At 37.0% G+C, this 20,366-nt stretch overlaps 1 protein-coding gene across 1 annotated transcript; it reads right to left on the reverse strand.

Moving 5' to 3' along the window:
• Positions 1-6,241: 6,241 nt before the first annotated feature.
• On the reverse strand, positions 6,242-15,241 carry LOC144448625 (uncharacterized). Its single transcript, XM_078138903.1, has 6 exons — positions 15,128-15,241; positions 14,022-14,209; positions 13,318-13,374; positions 12,388-12,489; positions 11,561-11,682; positions 6,242-6,617 (listed from the first exon to the last, which is right to left on the reverse strand). Exons 2-6 carry the CDS (start codon positions 14,181-14,183, stop codon positions 6,491-6,493), a joined length of 570 nt encoding a protein of 189 aa, XP_077995029.1. The 5' UTR covers positions 14,184-14,209; positions 15,128-15,241; the 3' UTR covers positions 6,242-6,490.
• Positions 15,242-20,366: the final 5,125 nt, after the last annotated feature.

Genomic DNA, 20,366 nt, shown 5'->3' on the forward strand with positions numbered 1-20,366 from the left:
TCAAAACCGGGATCATGACGAATAATGGAATGTCACTGGTCAGAACTTAGTTATGGTGTACAGATGAAACAATGCGAAAAATAGCGTGGGCCAACAAACCTCGAATATTTTAATATTTCGAAGTCTGATTAAAATCTCAATTATAGTTGTATATCAAGAATGTATACGTATAAAGAGTACAAACACAACATGAGATGGGTCATTGGGATCTGTGGAACGTTACTTCTGATTATGATTAGTAATAATGTAAGATACATGTACTCTGATGACATGGGTGACGATGAATGCATCATATCACAACCACCACCACCACCACCACCACCACCACCACCATAACCACTATAACCCACTCACCCACCACCACCACCACCATAACCCACTCACCCACCACCACTACCACCACCACCATAACCCACTGACCCACCACCACCACCACCACCACCACCACCACCACCACCACCATAACCGACTCACCCACCACCACCACCACTACCACCACCATAATCCACTCACCCACTACCACCGCCATAACCCACTGACCCACCACCACCATAACCCACTCACCCACCACCACAAACACAACTACCATCACCACCACAAACATAAAAAAATAGCAACGATCATCACCACCCGGACGACGACGACGACGACGACGACGATGACAGCAGTGGGGGTGGGGTCCACTGTTATCATCATATATAGTCATTGAAACGTCGTCAAACTAAATGTATTTGATTGTCAGGTATCACTAATACACACCACAGGTACTCGAATCAATATGTATGATTTAAAAAAAAATATGTATATAAGTAAGTCTTATTTATATACAATACATTTTTTTTCTACACATTGATTCGAGTACCTGTGATACACACTATACCTACTACTTGACAAAGTTGCCTCCTACGACAATTACATAATGTGTTACATACAGATACTATACAGTATTTTACATGTGAACTCTGAAACCATTATTTTTACCCCAGGTTTACCAAAGAAATATTGATTAGTAATATTGATGGGCGATGGCTCAAGATAAAAATTTATGCAACATGTATTAATCAAATAGGAAATGTCTCCCGACCTGAGTACTCTAACATTATTATAGCGTATACCTAGGCTATGGACTATATTGTTGTAATTTCAATATTACAAAATATCCCAATTTGACCGAACCAACACAATTTCACTTTGTTGCTATGTTCGACCTCTGAAAACCAACACAATTTCACTTTGTTGCTATGTTCGACCTGTGAAAAGACAAGGAATTCAAATGACAGCTTACTTGCCAAGAATAATAATCAATATTTACCTAAATTCTTAGGAGAGGCGCTCTTTCAAATTGTTCAAATGAACAGGAGTGTTCGGCAACGTTTGAGAGTTACATGACATATATGAAGGAACTGTACATACCATGTTCATTTGATTCACAGTATATGATTATATATATGGAAACTAGAATTAACATAACATTTCGGGGTATTTTTTTTAGTACAGTGATGGCTATTAAAATGATCGTCACATGTTTATGTTTAATAAATTATTTTTAGTGTGTCCGAAGTGTTAGCAGAAGTCTTTGCCGAGCTAAACGGTATGTTTGCAATGTATAGCATTGACCGTCTCCGATGGTTATGAACGAAATATAATTGCAGGTTTACTAGTTAGATTTCAACACTACAAACGTTACATACACCTTTTGTATTGCCCCTCGTACCAAATAAAAAATGGCGGAAAGTTAAAAGTTAATTTTAAACAAGACTTTTGTTCAATTCATTATTCACATTTCAAATAAGGCGTTAGAACTGTGTTGTTAGATCAGAAATTTCACTACACTGCGAACAACCAGCTTTGCTTGTATTTGTGGAAAGTGGTGACAAAATTGTTGAAATATTCTGACCTGGGATAAAAGACAAATCACCTATGCACGTTTATATAACGGCCAGTACATAAATACGCCATTGTGAAAATACTGTGTCAGTCAAACAGACCTAACACAGTCAGTTATACATATAAACACCATATTCTGATAACAATTGTGCATATTTAAGTGTCATTATAGAGAACCAACAATAGTTGAACACTCACCTTCTTCTGCTTTTTCTAATATGGCCAAAATTTGTGAAATATTTTCGCTTAAAAGAATTGGACAAAATGTCCAACCGCCCAATCTCCAGTTTGTACCGTGCAATTGCATTGGATTAATAATTGACCAGGTATAGATTACAGTGGCGTTCCATTCCAGTGTAGTTACGTAGACAGCATGTGAACCGTACTACACCTGTAGGTAGTATCCATATTAGTCCGCTATTAGGGACATATTAACTATATGACCCAATGATGTCATAGAATAACAATGTGAATATGTGGGGATAGGTCGCCACCACGTGAACACATCAAGTGAACAGATTTATCATTCCTTTCTGTCGTCTTTTATGACTGAACAGATAATCCTGGACAAAAGAAAACACAAACTTGAGTATTGCAGGTGTAAGATGAGTGCCGTAAAACAGTACGTGTTAGCCTAAAATCAAGGCGATTGGGGATTCTGAATTCAAAACCTGTATCCACGTGCACGTGGATTCCAGTCTGTGAATACAGGTGACGGGTATTGAATACAAACACGTACGTTTTACAATAAATTTGTTAATGTGTCATAGTAAAAGTAGTGTGTGATATGAGATGTAGTGTGTGATATGAAATGTAGTGTGTGATATGAGATGTAGTGTGTGATATGAGATGTAGTGTGTGATATGAGATGTAGTGTGTGATATGAGATGTAGTGTGTGATATGAGATGTTTGCATAATACTTATTACAAAGAAACTCGCAAACATATAAACTTTGCGAAAAAAAATAATTGTGTGTTTCCGATATACATGGTCGTCAGAAAATAGAGTAGGTAGGTCGCGATTTTATTTTATTCTATCTTTTTAATTGTTTTTTGTTTTTGAAAAATATTGCGTTGACCCAATAACACACGAAATGTTTGTCAGAATGCCCCTTCTGTGATAGTTTGATGAAATATGTACAGGTATCATTTGGAGAAAGAAAACAGACGTACATGAAGGTCAAGAAGTCAAAGAATTTTTTTAAATGTTCAAAATATGTTTAGGGTCGGTGTCTTGAAACTAGGATGGTCGGGTTATCGAAAGCATATTTGTTTATTTTGGATATTGACTTGATTTAACCTTGATTGATCAAATTGGTGGAATGACATATTGCATGTAAGATGCAGCCAACGGCAGATTTGTACTTTTTAATATAATTATGTTGTTTCAGACCAAAAACGATATTTTCATAGAATCGCCCCCCCCCACCTAAAAAATTGTGGGGAGGGTGTATTATACATGGTGGTGAAGGGTATATTATCCATATCTGCCCTCCCTCCCTCCCACTGGGTTTCAATTGGGCCTACACCGGCACTGCCCACCTAATATTATATTGAGAATGATTTACCCACTCCTCATCACTGAAACATTTGCTCTACCACTATACAAACAACTCATATTTGCGTACACAATGTGTGCCCCCCCCCCAAAAAAAAAAAAAAATAAAAAAATAAAAAAATCATGTTTTCCCTCCAACTGCATCAAATCAGGACTTCCCCGTCGCAATTCTTCCTGGTTTGCTACCCTCCCACTACCGATCAAAACAAAAAATACGCGCCCACTGAAACCCTGCGTAAAAACAGCTTTTTGCAAGAAAAGCTTGGTTGACTACACCTATTATCTAGTACATGTATCTGAACAGTTTCTATGACAACCCATGTACATCGTTGAGATCACTTGTTTTTCATCTATTCGACGTTGTGGGAAACTGCCTATCGTGTGAATATCTACGTAGTTTATTACTGTCTTATACTGTGTGTCTTCAAGACTTATACTACATGTGTGTCCTCAAGATTTATACTGTGTCTTCAAGACTTATACTGCATGTGTGTCCTCAAGATTTATACTGTGTCTTCAAGACTTATACGGTGTGTCTTCAAGACTTATACTGTGTCAAGACTTATACTGTGTGTCTTCATGACTTATACTGTGTGTCTTCATGACTTATACTGTGTCAAGACTTATACTGTGTGTCTTCAAGACTTATACTGTGTGTCTTCATGACTTATACTGTGTGTCTTCATGACTTATACTTTGTCAAGACTTATACTGTGTGTCTTCATGACTTATACTGTCAAGACTTATACTGTGTCTTCAAGACTTGTACTGTGTGACTTCAAGACTTATACTGTGTGTCTTCAAGACTTATACTGTGTCCTCAAGACTTATACTGTGTCTTCAAGACTTATACTGTGTGTCTTCAAGACTTATACTGTGACTTCAAGACTTATACTGTGTGTCTTCAAGACTTATACTGTGTCTTCAAGACTTATACTGTGTGTCTTCAAGACTTTATACTGTGACTTCGACTTATACTGTGTGTCTTAATGACTTATACTGTGACTTCAAGACTTATACTGTGTGTCTTCAAGACTTATACTGTGTCAAGACTTATACTGTGTGTCTTCAAGACTTATACTGTGTGTTTTCAAGACTTATACTGTGTCTTCAAGACTATACTGTGTCTTCAAGACTTATACTGTGTCTTCAAGACTTATACTGTGTCTTCAAGACTTATACTGTGTGTCTTCAAGACTTATACTGTGTGTCTTCAAGACTTTATACTGTGACTTCAAGACTTATACTGTGTGTCTTCAAGACATATACTGTGTGTCCTCAAGACTTATACTGTGTGTTTTCAAGACTTATACTGTGACTTCAAGACTTATACTGTGTGTCTTCAAGACTTATACTGTGGCTTCAAGACTTAAACTGTGTGCCTTCAAGACTTATACTGTGTGTCCTCAAGACTTATACTGTGTGTCTTCAAGACTTATACTGTGACTTCAAGACTTATACTGTGTGTCTTCACATTAAGTATGGGTTCTAAATAGTCATTGCATGACCATATTAAGTATTGGCTCTAAATAGTCATTGCGTGATCACATCAAGTAATTTGTGCTCGTTTGTCTGCTAAGCCCCATCATGCAATGGTGCACCACTGATAGAAAAACTTAGAGGCGAAAAAGAATTTCAATTCATAGTATTTCTTTGCAACCCAAGCGATATTTATGTGATGTGAAATAATAAAGTGACTGTTCAGAACCCAAAGTTTATGTAAATATCTTTATTTCTTGGAATAGTGTTCCCCTTTAAAACCATTCCCCTATTTATCTAATAAATGAAACATGAAAATAATGTTTGTTAACATTAACATTAAAACACACATCGACACATTCTACACACACAGTGATGCAGTCACTTAAACAGTTTTTCATTCTGAATAACGTTGCAGTAATACTTTACAAAGACTTTGTATGGAATGAGAAAACCAATTTAGCAACGTTTTTTAGTTGTACTAAAATATTGTTTTATTGCCATTCACCAACCCCTAGTAGGAAATGAAGAGTTTGAATTATTGGTTCACAAAATATTACTTATTGTGCTCATAGCATTGTGATAGTACGAAGATTAAGTAATATGATACACTACCCATTGTACAATAGTAAAAGAGATTGTTTAAATTCATTTAATGTTCAATAATCCCCCGGTTATACCCCATAAAACAACAACAACAACAACAACAACAACAACAACAACAACAACAACAGCAACGTCAACAACAACAACACCAACAAAAACGATAAAAACAACAAAACAAATTATCTTGAAGAATAGCCATGTACTCTACATTAGTAATCGGCTGTGATAAATTGAACTACAAGAAATTATGCTGGGGTCAGAATTTACAGCAAGAGGAGGGCCTGAGGTGAAAATATTTTGGTCAAAAATTTTTTTTGCAGCACTCCCCCCCCCCCTTCCGATATGAACCCAAAGAATTTACGTAGCCCTCCCCCTGCTACACATATTTCAATGTGTCATTATACATCCCCCCCCACTCTCCTTCAGAGATGTACAGTATGGTACACTACATTATACTAACAGTGGAAATCAACTATCGATAGGGGAGAGAGAGAGAGAGAGAGAGAGAGAGAGAGAGAGAGAGAGAGAGAGAGAGAGAGAGAGAGAGAGAGAGAGAGAGAGAGAGAGAGAGAGAGAGAGAGAGAGAGAGAGAGAGAGAGAGAGAGAGAGAGAGAGAGAGAGAGAGAGAGAGAGAGAGAGAGAGAGAGAGAGAGAGAGGGGGGGGGGAGAGAGGGAGGGGAGGGAGGGAGGGGGAGGGGGAGATGGAGAGAGAGAGGGAGGAAGGGGAGGGGAGGGAGAGAGAGATGCCCTATACTAACAGGATGTTTCTGCAATCCTTAATCTATCTCAGTGTACCTTGTCTTTGTTATGAAATCTTTATAATACGCGAGACTACATAATTATAATAATACAATGTATTCCATTTTGTAATGTATGTTTTTGTAATCAAAAATATTCGTGTGTTGCTTCGTATCTTCTCTGAAATGTGCAGGTTTTTTATGATGACCCTTGACCTCAATGTTACTCCGTTACTTTGACGTCTCTGAGTTTGTGATCATCTGGTATGTAAATGAGGGGAATCTGGTCAGCTGACATTGGTACCAGGAGAATTGTTCTGTTTTTGGTTGTGTGGTATTCTCCAATGGTCCTGTTAACAAAAAGATAGTATGACACTAACATATTACAAACTACAAAACTTGTCATCAAAGCAATACATGTAGAATACATAAATTATTTCATATATCAGGTCATAGAGCTGATGGCAATCATTTCATGTATTAGGGCCTACAGTTGATTTAAATATTTCATTAAAACATTTTCAATGTAAGAAAACTGTGGACTGAAAACACAACTTTCTTCTGATTATACATACACTCATATTCTTCATATTTCGTATTCATGTTACTAAACAACTAAAGACTGTTTGATTGTGACACTCTCTAGAACCCACAGTCACCTGTGAGATTGTGACACTCTAGAACCCACAGTCAACTGTGAGATTGTGACACTCTCTAGAACCCACAGTCACCTGTGAGATTGTGACACTCTCTAGAACCCAGTCACCTGTGAGATTGTGACACTCTCTAGAACCCACAGACACCTGTGAGATTGTGACACTCTCTAGAACCCAGTCACCTGTGAGATTGTGACACTCTCTAGAACCCACAGTCACCTGTGAGATTGTGACACTCTCTAGAACCCACAGTCAACTGTGAGATTGTGACACTCTCTAGAACCCACAGTCACCTGTGAGATTGTGACACTCTCTAGAACCCACAGTCACCTGTGAGATTGTGACACTCACTAGAACCCACAGTCACCTGTGAGATTGTGACACTCTCTAGAACCCACAGTCACCTGTGAGACTGTGACACTCTCTAGAACCCAGTCACCTGAGATTGTGACACTCTCTAAAACCCAGTCACCTGTGAGATTGTGACACTTTCTAGAACCCAGTCACCTGTGAGATTGTGACACTCTCTAGAACCCAGTCACCTGTGAGATTGTGACACTCTCTAGAACCCAGTCACCTGTGAGATTGTGACACTCTCTAGAACCCAGTCACCTGTGAGATTGTGACACTCTCTAGAACCCACAGTCACCTGTGAGATTGTGACACTCTCTAGAACCCAGTCACCTGTGAGATTGTGACACTCTCTAGAACCCACAGTCACCTGTGAGATTGTGACACTCACTAGAACCCAGTCAACTGTGAGATTGTGGACACTCTCTAGAACCCACAGTCACCTGTGAGATTGTGACACTTTCTAGAACCCACAGTCACCTGTGAGATTGTGACACTCTCTAGAACCCAGTCACCTGTGAGATTGTGACACTTTCTAGAACCCAGTCACCTGTGAGATTGTGACACTTTCTAGAACCCAGTCACCTGTGAGATTGTGACACTCTCTAGAACCCACAGTCACCTGTGAGATTGTGACACTCTCTAGAACCCAGTCACCTGTGAGATTGTGACACTCTCTAGAACCCACAGTCACCTGTGAGATTGTGACACTCACTAGAACCCAGTCAACTGTGAGATTGTGGACACTCTCTAGAACCCACAGTCACCTGTGAGATTGTGACACTCTCTAGAACCCACAGTCAACTGTGAGATTGTGGACACTCTCTAGAACCCACAGTCACCTGTGAGATTGTGACACTCACTAGAACCCAGTCACCTGTGAGATTGTGACACGCTCTAGAACCCACAGTCACCTGTGAGATTGTGACACTCTCTAGAACCCACAGACGCCTGTGAGATTGTGACACTCTCTAGAACCCACAGTCACCTGTGAGATTGTGACACTCACTAGAACCCAGTCAACTGTGAGATTGTGGACACTCTCTAGAACCCACAGTCACCTGTGAGATTGTGACACTCTCTAGAACCCACGGTCACCTGTGAGATTGTGATACTCACTAGAACCCAGTCACCTGTGAGATTGTGACACTGTCTAGAACCCAGTCACCTGTGAGATTGTGACACTCTCTAGAACCCACAGTCACCTGTGAGATTGTGACACTCACTAGAACCCACAGTCACCTGTGAGATTGTGACACTCACTAGAACCCACAGTCACCTGTGAGATTGTGACACTCTCTAGAACCCACGGTCAACTGTGAGATTGTGACATTCTCTAGAACCCACGGTCACCTGTGAGATTGTGACACTCTCTAGAACCCACAGTCACCTGTGAGATTGTGACACTCTCTAGAACCCACGGTCAACTGTGAGATTGTGACACTCTCTAGAACCCACGGTCACCTGTGAGATTGTGACACTCTCTAGAACCCAGTCACCTGTGAGATTGTGACACTCTCTAGAACCCACAGTCACCTGTGAGATTGTGACACTCACTAGAACCCACAGACACCTGTGAGCTAAGAGTCAATTCATGAACATGCTAGAACTACTAGTATTTACAATGCTGTGTTGTTCTGTAGTAGTGAACTTATTTAAAACATTCATATAATATCGTCTCATGTAACTACAAGGGGAAGGAATACTTTATCCAATGAACTGACTCCATTTCACACATGACTACATGTAGTGTGTTAGAGTATGGTTCCTATAATAGTTAGATCTGTATTAACTTTAATTGACTGGAGTATGGTTCCTATAATAGTTAGATCTGTATTAGCTTTAATTGACTGGAGTATGGTTCCTATAATAGTTAGATCTGTATTAGCTTTAATTGACTGGAGTATGGTTCCTATAATAGTTAGATCTGTATTAACTTTAATTGACTGGAGTATGGTTCCTATAATAGTTAGATCTGTATTAGCTTTAATTGACTGGAGTATGGTTCCTATAATAGTTAGATCTGTATTAGCTTTAATTGACTGGAGTATGGTTCCTATAATAGTTAGATCTGTATTAGCTTTAATTGACTGGAGTATGGTTCCTATAATAGTTAGATCTGTATTAGCTTTAATTGACTGGAGTATGGTGCCTATAATAGTTAGATCTGTATTAGCTTTAATTGACTGGAGTAGTAGTGTGTTAGAAGTATGGTTCCTATAATAGTTAGATCTGTATTAGCTTTAATTGACTGGAGTATGGTTCCTATAATAGTTAGATCTGTATTAGCTTTAATTGACTGGAGTAGTAGTGTGTTAGAAGTATGGTTCCTATAATAGTTAGATCTGTATTAACTTTAATTGACTGGAGTATGGTGCCTATAATAGTTAGATCTGTATTAGCTTTAAAGGTGATTCAAAATGCTCACATTCACTATCGCTAATTTGCTAGACGACATGTTTGTGAAATGCATTCTGGTTTTAAAACTTTTCAAAAGCGTCTGCAAACACCTTAAAATGACCCTTTTTCAGTCACTTCCCTTCGGATTTACTTCGAGAGTTTTCGGGTATTTCCGGTCCCACCTAGACCACGAGATTTTATGACGTCATAAAGAGACATGGATAGCACGTAGCCTATGGCGAGCGTAGTCACTAGGTGAACAAAACTCAACAGCATTGTGAAAAAATACATTGCTAGTGGTTGTAACAGACATCAGTAAACAAAAACTACACTCTACATGTCTTATTAACCAACATTTACCGATATTTACTCACACTTTCTGACTAATTGGCAGTGTCTGTGGGTATAAATGCTAAAATATGATCTCCCCATATTATGGCAAAATAAATCAAAACGGCTAGACTACAGTGTAGATATACATAAACACTTGTAATGTCACTCGCGTGTTTCAATTTATTTATCTGATTTTTTTTATTATTTGCCGAGGAGAAGCATTGACTGGAGTATGGTGCTTATAATAGTTAGATCTGTATTAGCTTTAATTGACTGGAGTATGGTTCCTATAATAGTTAGATCTGTATTAGCTTTAATTGACTGGAGTATGGTTCCTATAATAGTTAGATCTGTATTAGCTTTAATTGACTGGAGTATGGTTCCTATAATAGTTAGATCTGTATTAGCTTTAATTGACTGGAGTATGGTTCCTATAATAGTTAGATCTGTATTAGCTTTAATTGACTGGAGTATGGTTCCTATAATAGTTAGATCTGTATTAGCTTTAATTGACTGGAGTATGGTGCCTATAATAGTTAGATCTGTATTAACTTTAATTGACTGGAGTATGGTTCCTATAATAGTTAGATCTGTATTAACTTTAATTGACTGGAGTATGGTTCCTATAATAGTTAGATCTGTATTAGCTTTAATTGACTGGAGTATGGTGCCTATAATAGTTAGATCTGTATTAACTTTAATTGACTGGAGTATGGTTCCTATAATAGTTAGATCTGTATTAACTTTAATTGACTGGAGTATGGTTCCTATAATAGTTAGATCTGTATTAGCTTTAATTGACTGGAGTATGGTTCCTATAATAGTTAGATCTGTATTAACTTTAATTGACTGGAGTATGGTTCCTATAATAGTTAGATCTGTATTAGCTTTAATTGACTGGAGTAGTAGTGTGTTAGAAGTATGGTTCCTATAATAGTTAGATCTGTATTAGCTTTAATTGACTGGAGTATGGTTCCTATAATAGTTAGATCTGTATTAGCTTTAATTGACTGGAGTATGGTTCCTATAATAGTTAGATCTGTATTAACTTTAATTGACTGGAGTATGGTTCCTATAATAGTTAGATCTGTATTAGCTTTAATTAACTGGAGTATGGTGCCTATAATAGTTAGATCTGTATTAGCTTTAATTAACTGGAGTAGTTAGATCTGTATTAGCTTTAATTGACTGGAGTATGGTTCCTATAATAGTTAGATCTGTATTAGCTTTAATTGACTGGAGTAGTAGTTTTTTGACTAGACAATCAACAATATATTCACTGAAGATTATTAAAATACTGATTATTAGTATATGTAAATTAAAGGTAGTCATAGTAACAGGTTTAAATGGTGATTATATTGGGGTTGTTGATTATAGGGTGTGGACATCAAATTCAATTTGTTTGGAGTCATTATGTGTACAGCTACATAAATATGTTAACCTGCATATGATTCATTACTATTCATTGTGTCCAATATTAGGAATACGTCATTATAACAAAACAGTTTCAAAAAACCTTTCAGTTGTGGCTAGTCTCAGTAGCTATTTCCTACCTCAAAGGTGTATATTTGAATACTCTGTGTAATCTGCTTGCCACAATTGATGACGTAATAGAAACACATAATTCTATTGTTCCAAGGGTTGCTATGGTTATGTCAACGCCAACCTGTAAGTCCTATGGAAAAATATAATGGCACATTCAGTTAGTGACGTCACTAAAAATATTATCTTTCGACTTGAACATTATAAACTGTGAGATATCTGTGTCTCATTCCATTGCTTATCTTACCTCTGACCTCTTTCTAGTTCTCGTCCACCGGTATGTCTTTGTGGCCATGCGCATGCACACACACACACACAAACACACACACACACACACACACAGACGTGCGCATGCACACACACAGATACACTCACAAATGTCTACCTCCTATGTCTATCTATCTATCTATCTATTTTTTATCTATCTATCTATCTATCTATCTATCTATCTATCTATCTATATATCTATCTATCTATCTATCTATTATTATTATTTTATTTCTTGTAAGAAAACGTGCTACACATGCGTCTCAGCGCGTGTTGTACAGACTGAAGTTTAAAAAAAATTGCAATAAAGGAAAGAAAATAACAGCACACAAAAAGGGACTACAAATGTAAGTGTAAAACTGACCGACAAAAATAATTCACAATGTATAAATCTATCTATCTATCTATCTATCTACCTATCTATCTATCTATCTATCTGATTAACTCAATTTCTTTGTCTCCATCCATTCATCCGCTCTGTCAGTCTGTCCGCCCCCTCTCTATTATATCTCCCTCCCCTTTCTCTCTCATATCGAATCAAAATCTAAAGAGTTGTTGCCATGGCACCCACCTTATCTGTAGTAGAATCTACCCATGCTGCAATGACACCATATGCCACAACAACAGACGACGTTAATGTGGCTAGTACGGATAATGAAAAGAAATCACGTACCTGATAAAATAGAGAAAATAGATCTATATATTTATACAGCATCACATAGAGTATAACATGGAATATATCAGGTATAAGCCTTATAACAGTACATCATATTCAGAATATATATATATATATATATATATATATATATATATATATATAATCAAAGTAAGTTGGTTGGAACTTGAGGTGCTTAGTTGTAACTCCGAGTTTCACGCTCAATGCGTTCATCAGACAACTATCTATCTATCTATCTATCTATCTGATGAACGCATCTAATGTTGTCTGATGAACACATTGAGCGTGAAACTCGGAGTTACAACTAAGCACCTCAAGTTCCAACCAACTTACTTTGATTATTCCCGCCCTGCTTACCCAAGCATCGAGCACTCTATTCTACGAGTTTGATACTATTTACTATATATATATATATGTGTGTGTGTGTGTGTGTGTGTGTGTGTGTGTGTGTGTGTGTGTTTATACACACACACACATGCACACACAGACAGCCACACATGCATACACACACACACACACACACACACACACACACACACACATATATATATACCGGGGTATATATCAAAGTATAACTGTTAATACACCCGGATTATCTCTAACATTACAATGCCAACCAGAGTACAATCTATGTGCTGGCTAAATTATTGGTCGTGGTAGGTTTGTTGTTGTTGTTGCTGTTGTTGTTGTTGTTTACAGAGGCTAAACATAGATATCATAAAGAAAGCTGTTTTCTGGGAAATGTCACATTTCATTGTGCTCATACGGTGAAACATATAACACAGAAATTGTGACGTTTTCTTACTGCTCTCTTTAAATACTTACCAACTTTGAGCTATGATTATTTTTCAATGTATAACCAACTCCTCCAGTCGTCATAAACTGTAATGTGTAATATTAAGATAATAAATCATTGATAGGAATACAATAAATTGGTCGATATAAACCTAAAATGTAAAACTAATACACAAATTGCCTTCATTGGTACTGTGACGTCATTATTAGCGGTACAGTTAGCACTTAGTGGTACACAAGTTCTAAGTCTAGTTCTTATGCGGTACCATTATGATTTACACCTCCACGTACAGTGGGTTAGTGAGAGACCATGTTGGCATCTAGACTAACAAGTTCTAAGAGCTCTGCAAGTTCTCAAAGTGGTACAAACTGAGATTATAAGTGAAAATACTAAAACCACATTCCAGTTTAACATAACATTACTACTGTCTTGTGGCATTGTTAGAAAAGATGATTGCAAAGTAGGGATTTCATCAACATCTTATTTCGATTACGTATAATACATTACATCATCGTCGTCTATGAGTTATATCTTTAGTTTGAGTTCAGTCAATTTCATGTGGTAGTTTAAGTGTACAAGTGCATCAGTAGATACAATAATGTGAGTACCTTTGAAATATACAGAAAAAACTACGCCTGAACACGTAAAAATTCGGCTTGTGTCCCTCTTTGTAGAAATGATAATATATATAGTCATAATGACTAAAGGGAAAATCTTCAATCAGTTCACTTACCAATGTGCCAGCCCATAGAGGTACACTAAGTGTATACAGATAACATTTATACTCAATGATAGCCCATTCAAGTGATACACAAAATAACCCAACAATTACATGTGTTACAGCCAGGCCTATTACTGTATTGACGTCATTCTTGACACCACTAGCAGTTGCCATGGTTTTCAGCTGTGTAGAGTACCTATCTGGAAATACCAATATATGTGATACTGTTTATGATTGAATGTAACCTTTTAGCTGGTTAAAACACATAGCAGATGCAGACTACAAGTTTGTTTATGATGAAGAACAATCTAAACATATGATATTATATGACTGTAGCACAATGACAAATAAATGTGTTGATATACAATATGTACACTGTATGAGTGGATTATGTTTAGAAACACAGGCACTTGAATCAATCTGCACACACACACACACACACACACACACACAGACACACACACAGACAGACACAGACACAGGCAGACACATACATACACATACACATACATACACACACACACACACATATAGACTGAATACATTGTACTCGTGTATGATATATACAAATGTATGTATACTATGCTTAAATGACTATACTATAGTATACACATGAAAGCTTTGAAACAGTCTGAGTTACATGTAGTCCACATTACAACAACAGAGATGGAGTAACTGTGGTTTAACATATCGTTCTCCTCAATGCAAATGTATCCCCATGTACAATTGTACATACCATATGCTATATTTATCATCCATTACACACTGCCCTGTGAGTATCAAACTAAAGGCAGCTGGCTACTTGCCTGGTATTATTAAATGTCCCCAAACCCCATCCCACCCATTCATCTCTACCCATTCAAATCTTGTAATAACGATATCTTGAAGACACTGCATAGATGAAGTCGTGTATCAGACATTATATATCGTGACGTCAGAGTTTTACTGAAATGTCGTACTGTAAACCAGAACCTTGTTGATGCTATGAGGTCACCACTATATTTTCACAAAAGGATCATACAACCTACAACCAAGGTTATGTTAAATACACAGCCTCTACACAGGCCGAGTAATGTAGGAATAAATAGTTGTACGGTTGCACATAGACAGATACTCACCTTAACGTTGTAATAGTCAGTAGATCTTCATTGTGTCATGTTTATCACGGCATGGAGTGGGTTATACTTCCACGATCACGGTAAGTGGCGTAACTTACAAGATGTCTGACTACAGTCCAAAGTTCATTGACCTTCCGGGTCTCCCCTCGTATATTCAGACTATGGAGCTGCACAGCCACGCATAGACAGCTGGTTTTACATTGGTATGTCAAATACGTATGCAAAATGAGAACTGCTTTCAACTGTGACTTTCTGTAAAAATGCCTAGTCTAGATCAATCTCAATTATAGCATACTAGTATATATTTCCCAAATACAGTTCGGGTCTTTGTTACTATAAATATACAATGACGTCATTATAATACGTGAATACATTATCGCTATGCAATGATGAAGTGTTACATACACTGTTAATTATTAACATACCAAAATGATTGGCATTGCAATGACTTGCTATATCAAAACATACTCACTGTTCGTTTCTCTGCCACCCATCTAAGACAGCCTTCAGTAATTACAGGGGTGAGGGTAAGGGGAATTCCTGTCCGGTCTGTTGTCCACAGGGAACCCAGGAACCGTGTGACAAACAAAACGAAACAAACAAAACAAACACACAAATAAATAAATTAATAAACAAGCAAACAAACAAACAGACAAACAAACACACAGACAGACAGACAAACAAACGAACAAATAAATAAATAAATAAATAAATAAATAAATAAATAAATAAATAAATAAATAAATAAATAAATAAATAAATAAATGAACAAGCAAACGAACGACAAGTATAGGAACAAATAAAATAATTAAATAAACCAGCAAATAAACAGATACTCATCGGGGTATACTAAATATGTTTTTTTTTGTAGTGATGGTATAGGAAAAAACCCCATGAGTATCTGTTTATTTGCTGGTTTATTTAATTATTTTATTTGTTCCTATACTTGTCGTTCGTTTGCTTGTTCATTCATTCATTCATTCATTCATTCATTCATTCATTCATTCATTCATTCATTCATTCATTCATTCATTCATTCATTCATTCATTCATTCATTTATTTATTTATTTGTTTGTTTGTTTGTTTGTTTGTTTGTTTCGTTTTGTTTGTCACACGGTTCCTGGGTTCCCTGTGTGTTGTCACGGTAAAATGTCACCCTCCCCGATTCCGTCTTTCTAAAAAGTGTCTCTCCCTCAATTTCCTTTCTCTAACTTGAAAAAAAATGACCCTCCACCTGTTAAAATGTTTTTAAAACAGTTAAAATGCTGACATGTATGGAAAGTAAGAATTTAATGATGAAGACTTGATGCCACCACATTGTTAGTTTAAAAAATTATAGGTTACTTCCTACTATTATCACCACATGGACTTTATATGAATGGACTGTATTAAACAATAATACATGTGTTTGGATCTTTGGCTGAGTTCGTGAAGGCCACAACTGCTAATGTTTGATAAGCATACACACTGTCGACAATGTCCGGATCAGGATCAACATTTTCATTCAACAATATTATCCCCAAATATCTTACCCATTAGACTGACAGGTCAGTCGTTGTTGTAAGCGGTCTAATCTCCCTTTCCCAGACTGATGACGTCATTACTGTTCACTTACCCATATATTTTACTCCTGTAAGTCCCACCGTTAGTTCCACCGTGAGTCTCACCGTGAGTCCCACCGTGAGTCTCACCGTAAGTCCCACCGTGAGTCTCACCGTGAGTCTCACCGTTAGTCTCACCGTGAGTCCCACCGTGAGTCCCACCGTAAGTCCCACCGTTAGTCCCACCGTGAGTCTCACCGTAAGTCCCACCGTGAGTCCCACCGTTAGTCTCACCACTCTCGTCACATCACAACTGATAATCAATTCATTACCTGGATGTAACTTAGCAGTGATTTTATTGATATATTCTGATATTATGGTACCTAACCCCAGCTATAACCGATATAGAATCCATGACAGCAGTGAGATGCCAAAATCACAAATTAATTCAAAGTTAGTCATTAAAATGAGTCAAAATAGTACCCTTCCCTAATCCCTTTTCCTAAAATACGGCCCTCCCCGAGAACCGGGTCTGTAAAAAGTGAACCCCCCCCCATTCCCACGCTCCTCCCTCCTGTAATTACTGAAGCTCTTTAGCTACCCCCATTATTTGAATGACTACATCTCCCCAATCCATCTCCCTCCATTCCTTCCTTTCCTTCTCCAAGTCTGTCTCTGTCTGTCTGTCTGTCTGTCTGTCTGTCTGTCTGTCTGTCTGTCTGTCTGTCTGTCTGTCTGCCTGCCTGCCTGCCTGCGTGCGTGCGTGCCCGTCCGTTCATTCATTCATTCATTCATTCATTCATTCATTCATTCATTCATTCATTCATTCATTCATTCATTCATTCATTCATTCATTCATTCATTCATTCATCCGTCCATCCATCCATGTGCTGTAGCCAATACTAGTTGTCCTGAATTGAATTACGTGTGATGTTTGAACTATTTTCTGGTACTCCTCTATCAAATCAAACAAAAAAACAAAACAAAACAGTACACAATAAACGTTTTACTCGTTATTTCCCAAAGGTGATGAAAGTAAACATATTTCCTATCGGTTATTGAAATTTACAATCTACAAGCTTTACTGTTCATTGGGTCCAACGGAAAATACGGAAATATTACTAGAAATATAATGAAATAAAAATGTTACGGCAGTAATACATCAAAGTAAACAGACTAAACAAAATGTCAAAACTCATTAGAATGTTGATTAGAGCTCCTCTAGCTGTAACTATGACAACTAGCTGTAATTATGACAACATTCAATTTGTATACAAGAAACTGAAAATTGCCCTTTGTCTTGCTTTTAATGATAAATAACCGATCTCAGAAATAAACTTTGAGAAGGACCGACCATGGCCATTTGCTGCCGAGTTTAGTACCATTAACACATAACAACGTACGACCATGGCCATTTGCTGCCGGGTTTAGTACCATTTACACATAACAAGGTACATCGAATTAACTTCCCTCTCCAAAATTTTCGTCTGAAAGTAATGTCCATTGTCTTTGACTGAGATGTCTCCTTGTAGATTTTTTGAGGTACATTATCAAAGTGGCACAAGCTGAGTTTGTAAGTTAATAGTCAACGAGTAGTTTAGATATATCTGAATGATAAAACAACGATTACAAACTGATCTATGTAGTTGACCTTTAGTACACCTTTACAGTATTTGTTTACAAGTCGGGAAAATCACGATTAACCTTACGTAATGTTATCTTTTCAAAATAAACCGACTTTAATTTGAACTGGTGTAAAACTAATTCTGAAATTCAGTCCACATAGACTTGTAGCCATTATCTTTTCTTATCATATATTTATGTTGCAAGTACACAGTTCCTGCACTGAACCACTGGGATATATCGAATTAATAGTAGATACTACAATGGAACATGAAATACATTAGTATTAGTCATTTCTTTCAATACCTAAATTTTTCCCGCCAAAATTAGTAAACCAAACTTCTAGCTTTTCTTCTTCAAATGTTGGCACGTTAAAATGTGACTTTAATCTACAGTCAAAAAGATGGTGTTTACTAGACACATATATATGGCTGCCATAAACACCGCATATGTTGAAATAATGAATGCTCTTTGTACTCAAACTCATGCTACATGTTAAGAGCCATTAGCGCTTTCTGAAGCTTAAAACAACGGCAGACAAGAAACAAATTCTACCATAAACTATGTCTGTCCCGCTATTCGGAGCAAACTATGGCGTGTTTGTGTACTTTTGGTCCCCTCTATATCTATTCTAAAAAAGAATTTATTCAAATCTTAACTTCAAAAAATGTTGTATAAAATGGTCAAAATGAAAAAAAGGTGTGTTTTATAAACTTAGATGCCACTTTTCACAAATGTCTGATCGTGACGAGATGAACTTTTCTTGGTACACTTGACCCGGGGATGTCGAGGTCACTTGCAATGCCCTGGTTGTATACTAACATATCGATCACGTGGTGACCTTTCACCTTAAGTTAAGGTGAAAGGTCACCACGTGATCGATATGTTAGTATACAACCAGGGCATTGCAAGTTATCAATGGCAACTTGGTATACAAATGTTATGTTATCTCTTGGAATGAGCGCCAAGTCACATATTATATCATTAGGATATCATCACGTATCTTTCCTAACAGAAGTCGAAAAATAACATTTTTAAGATAACACACCTATATTGATATATTGCTAATAATTTATCACAACTTTTCATAATTTTGTCTAAATAGAAAAGTTTGATATTATTTCCTAATGCGATAAATGAATTCGTCATTAGTGTGACAAGGCCTCAAAAATTATTTGCTTCCGGTTACCCGACACCACCCGAGAAACAAAAATAAAATCGCGAAAATTGTAAAGTCTCACCACAAATAGTGGATGCGGAAACTGACATCAACGTAAACGTAAACGTAACGTAAAAAGACAATATAAATCTGTTCTTCCAATCTGTAATGGCTGTACATCTGATGAGAAGAAACCAATAATACAGATACCACATAGAAAGCAACGGAAAACATAACTACCTAAACTAGACACTCAGATATGAAAACAAATCTATTTAGGCCTAAAAAATAATTGTTTGGTTCCGGTTACCCGACCCCACCTTGCTTTTCACTGGTTCCGGTTACCCGACCCCACCTTGCTTTTCACTACCGACCCTAAACATTTTACGTATTCAAGAAAGAAATAATGAAATCGCAAAACTTGTCTCATGAGAAATTTGTGGATGTGGAAACTGACATCAACTTGAAAAGACAAAATAAAACTGTTCTTCCAATCTGTAATGACTGTACATCTGATAGGAAGAAATAAACAAATTTAAACAATGAAAACCTGAACTGGACACTCACACAGAAAAAAATGTATAATAAAATAAAATAAAATAAAAAATCTACATACCTCAACTATTCTAAAATTGAGCGGAACCACACAATTTTCTTTTAGACCTAACAGTATTTAGTTGCTCCGCGATTCACCATCATCGATCGTCATTTCAATTGTTATACATTGTCATATCTACAGCCCAAATATTGGGATGTTCTCCAAAATGCAACAACACTAAAACTTTGCTAACTATACTGACTAGTAGATAGGTGGTTTATTGTTTTGAACCCCTCCACAAAATATTAAATATTTTCCAAATAGGAGAGATATTACGAAATTCAGTTGGTTTTGTTTGAGCTTCGTCAAAGAAAATT

Source organism: Glandiceps talaboti, chromosome 17 (assembly GCF_964340395.1).
Source record: "Glandiceps talaboti chromosome 17, keGlaTala1.1, whole genome shotgun sequence".
Classification (NCBI taxonomy): Eukaryota; Metazoa; Hemichordata; class Enteropneusta; family Spengelidae; genus Glandiceps; species Glandiceps talaboti.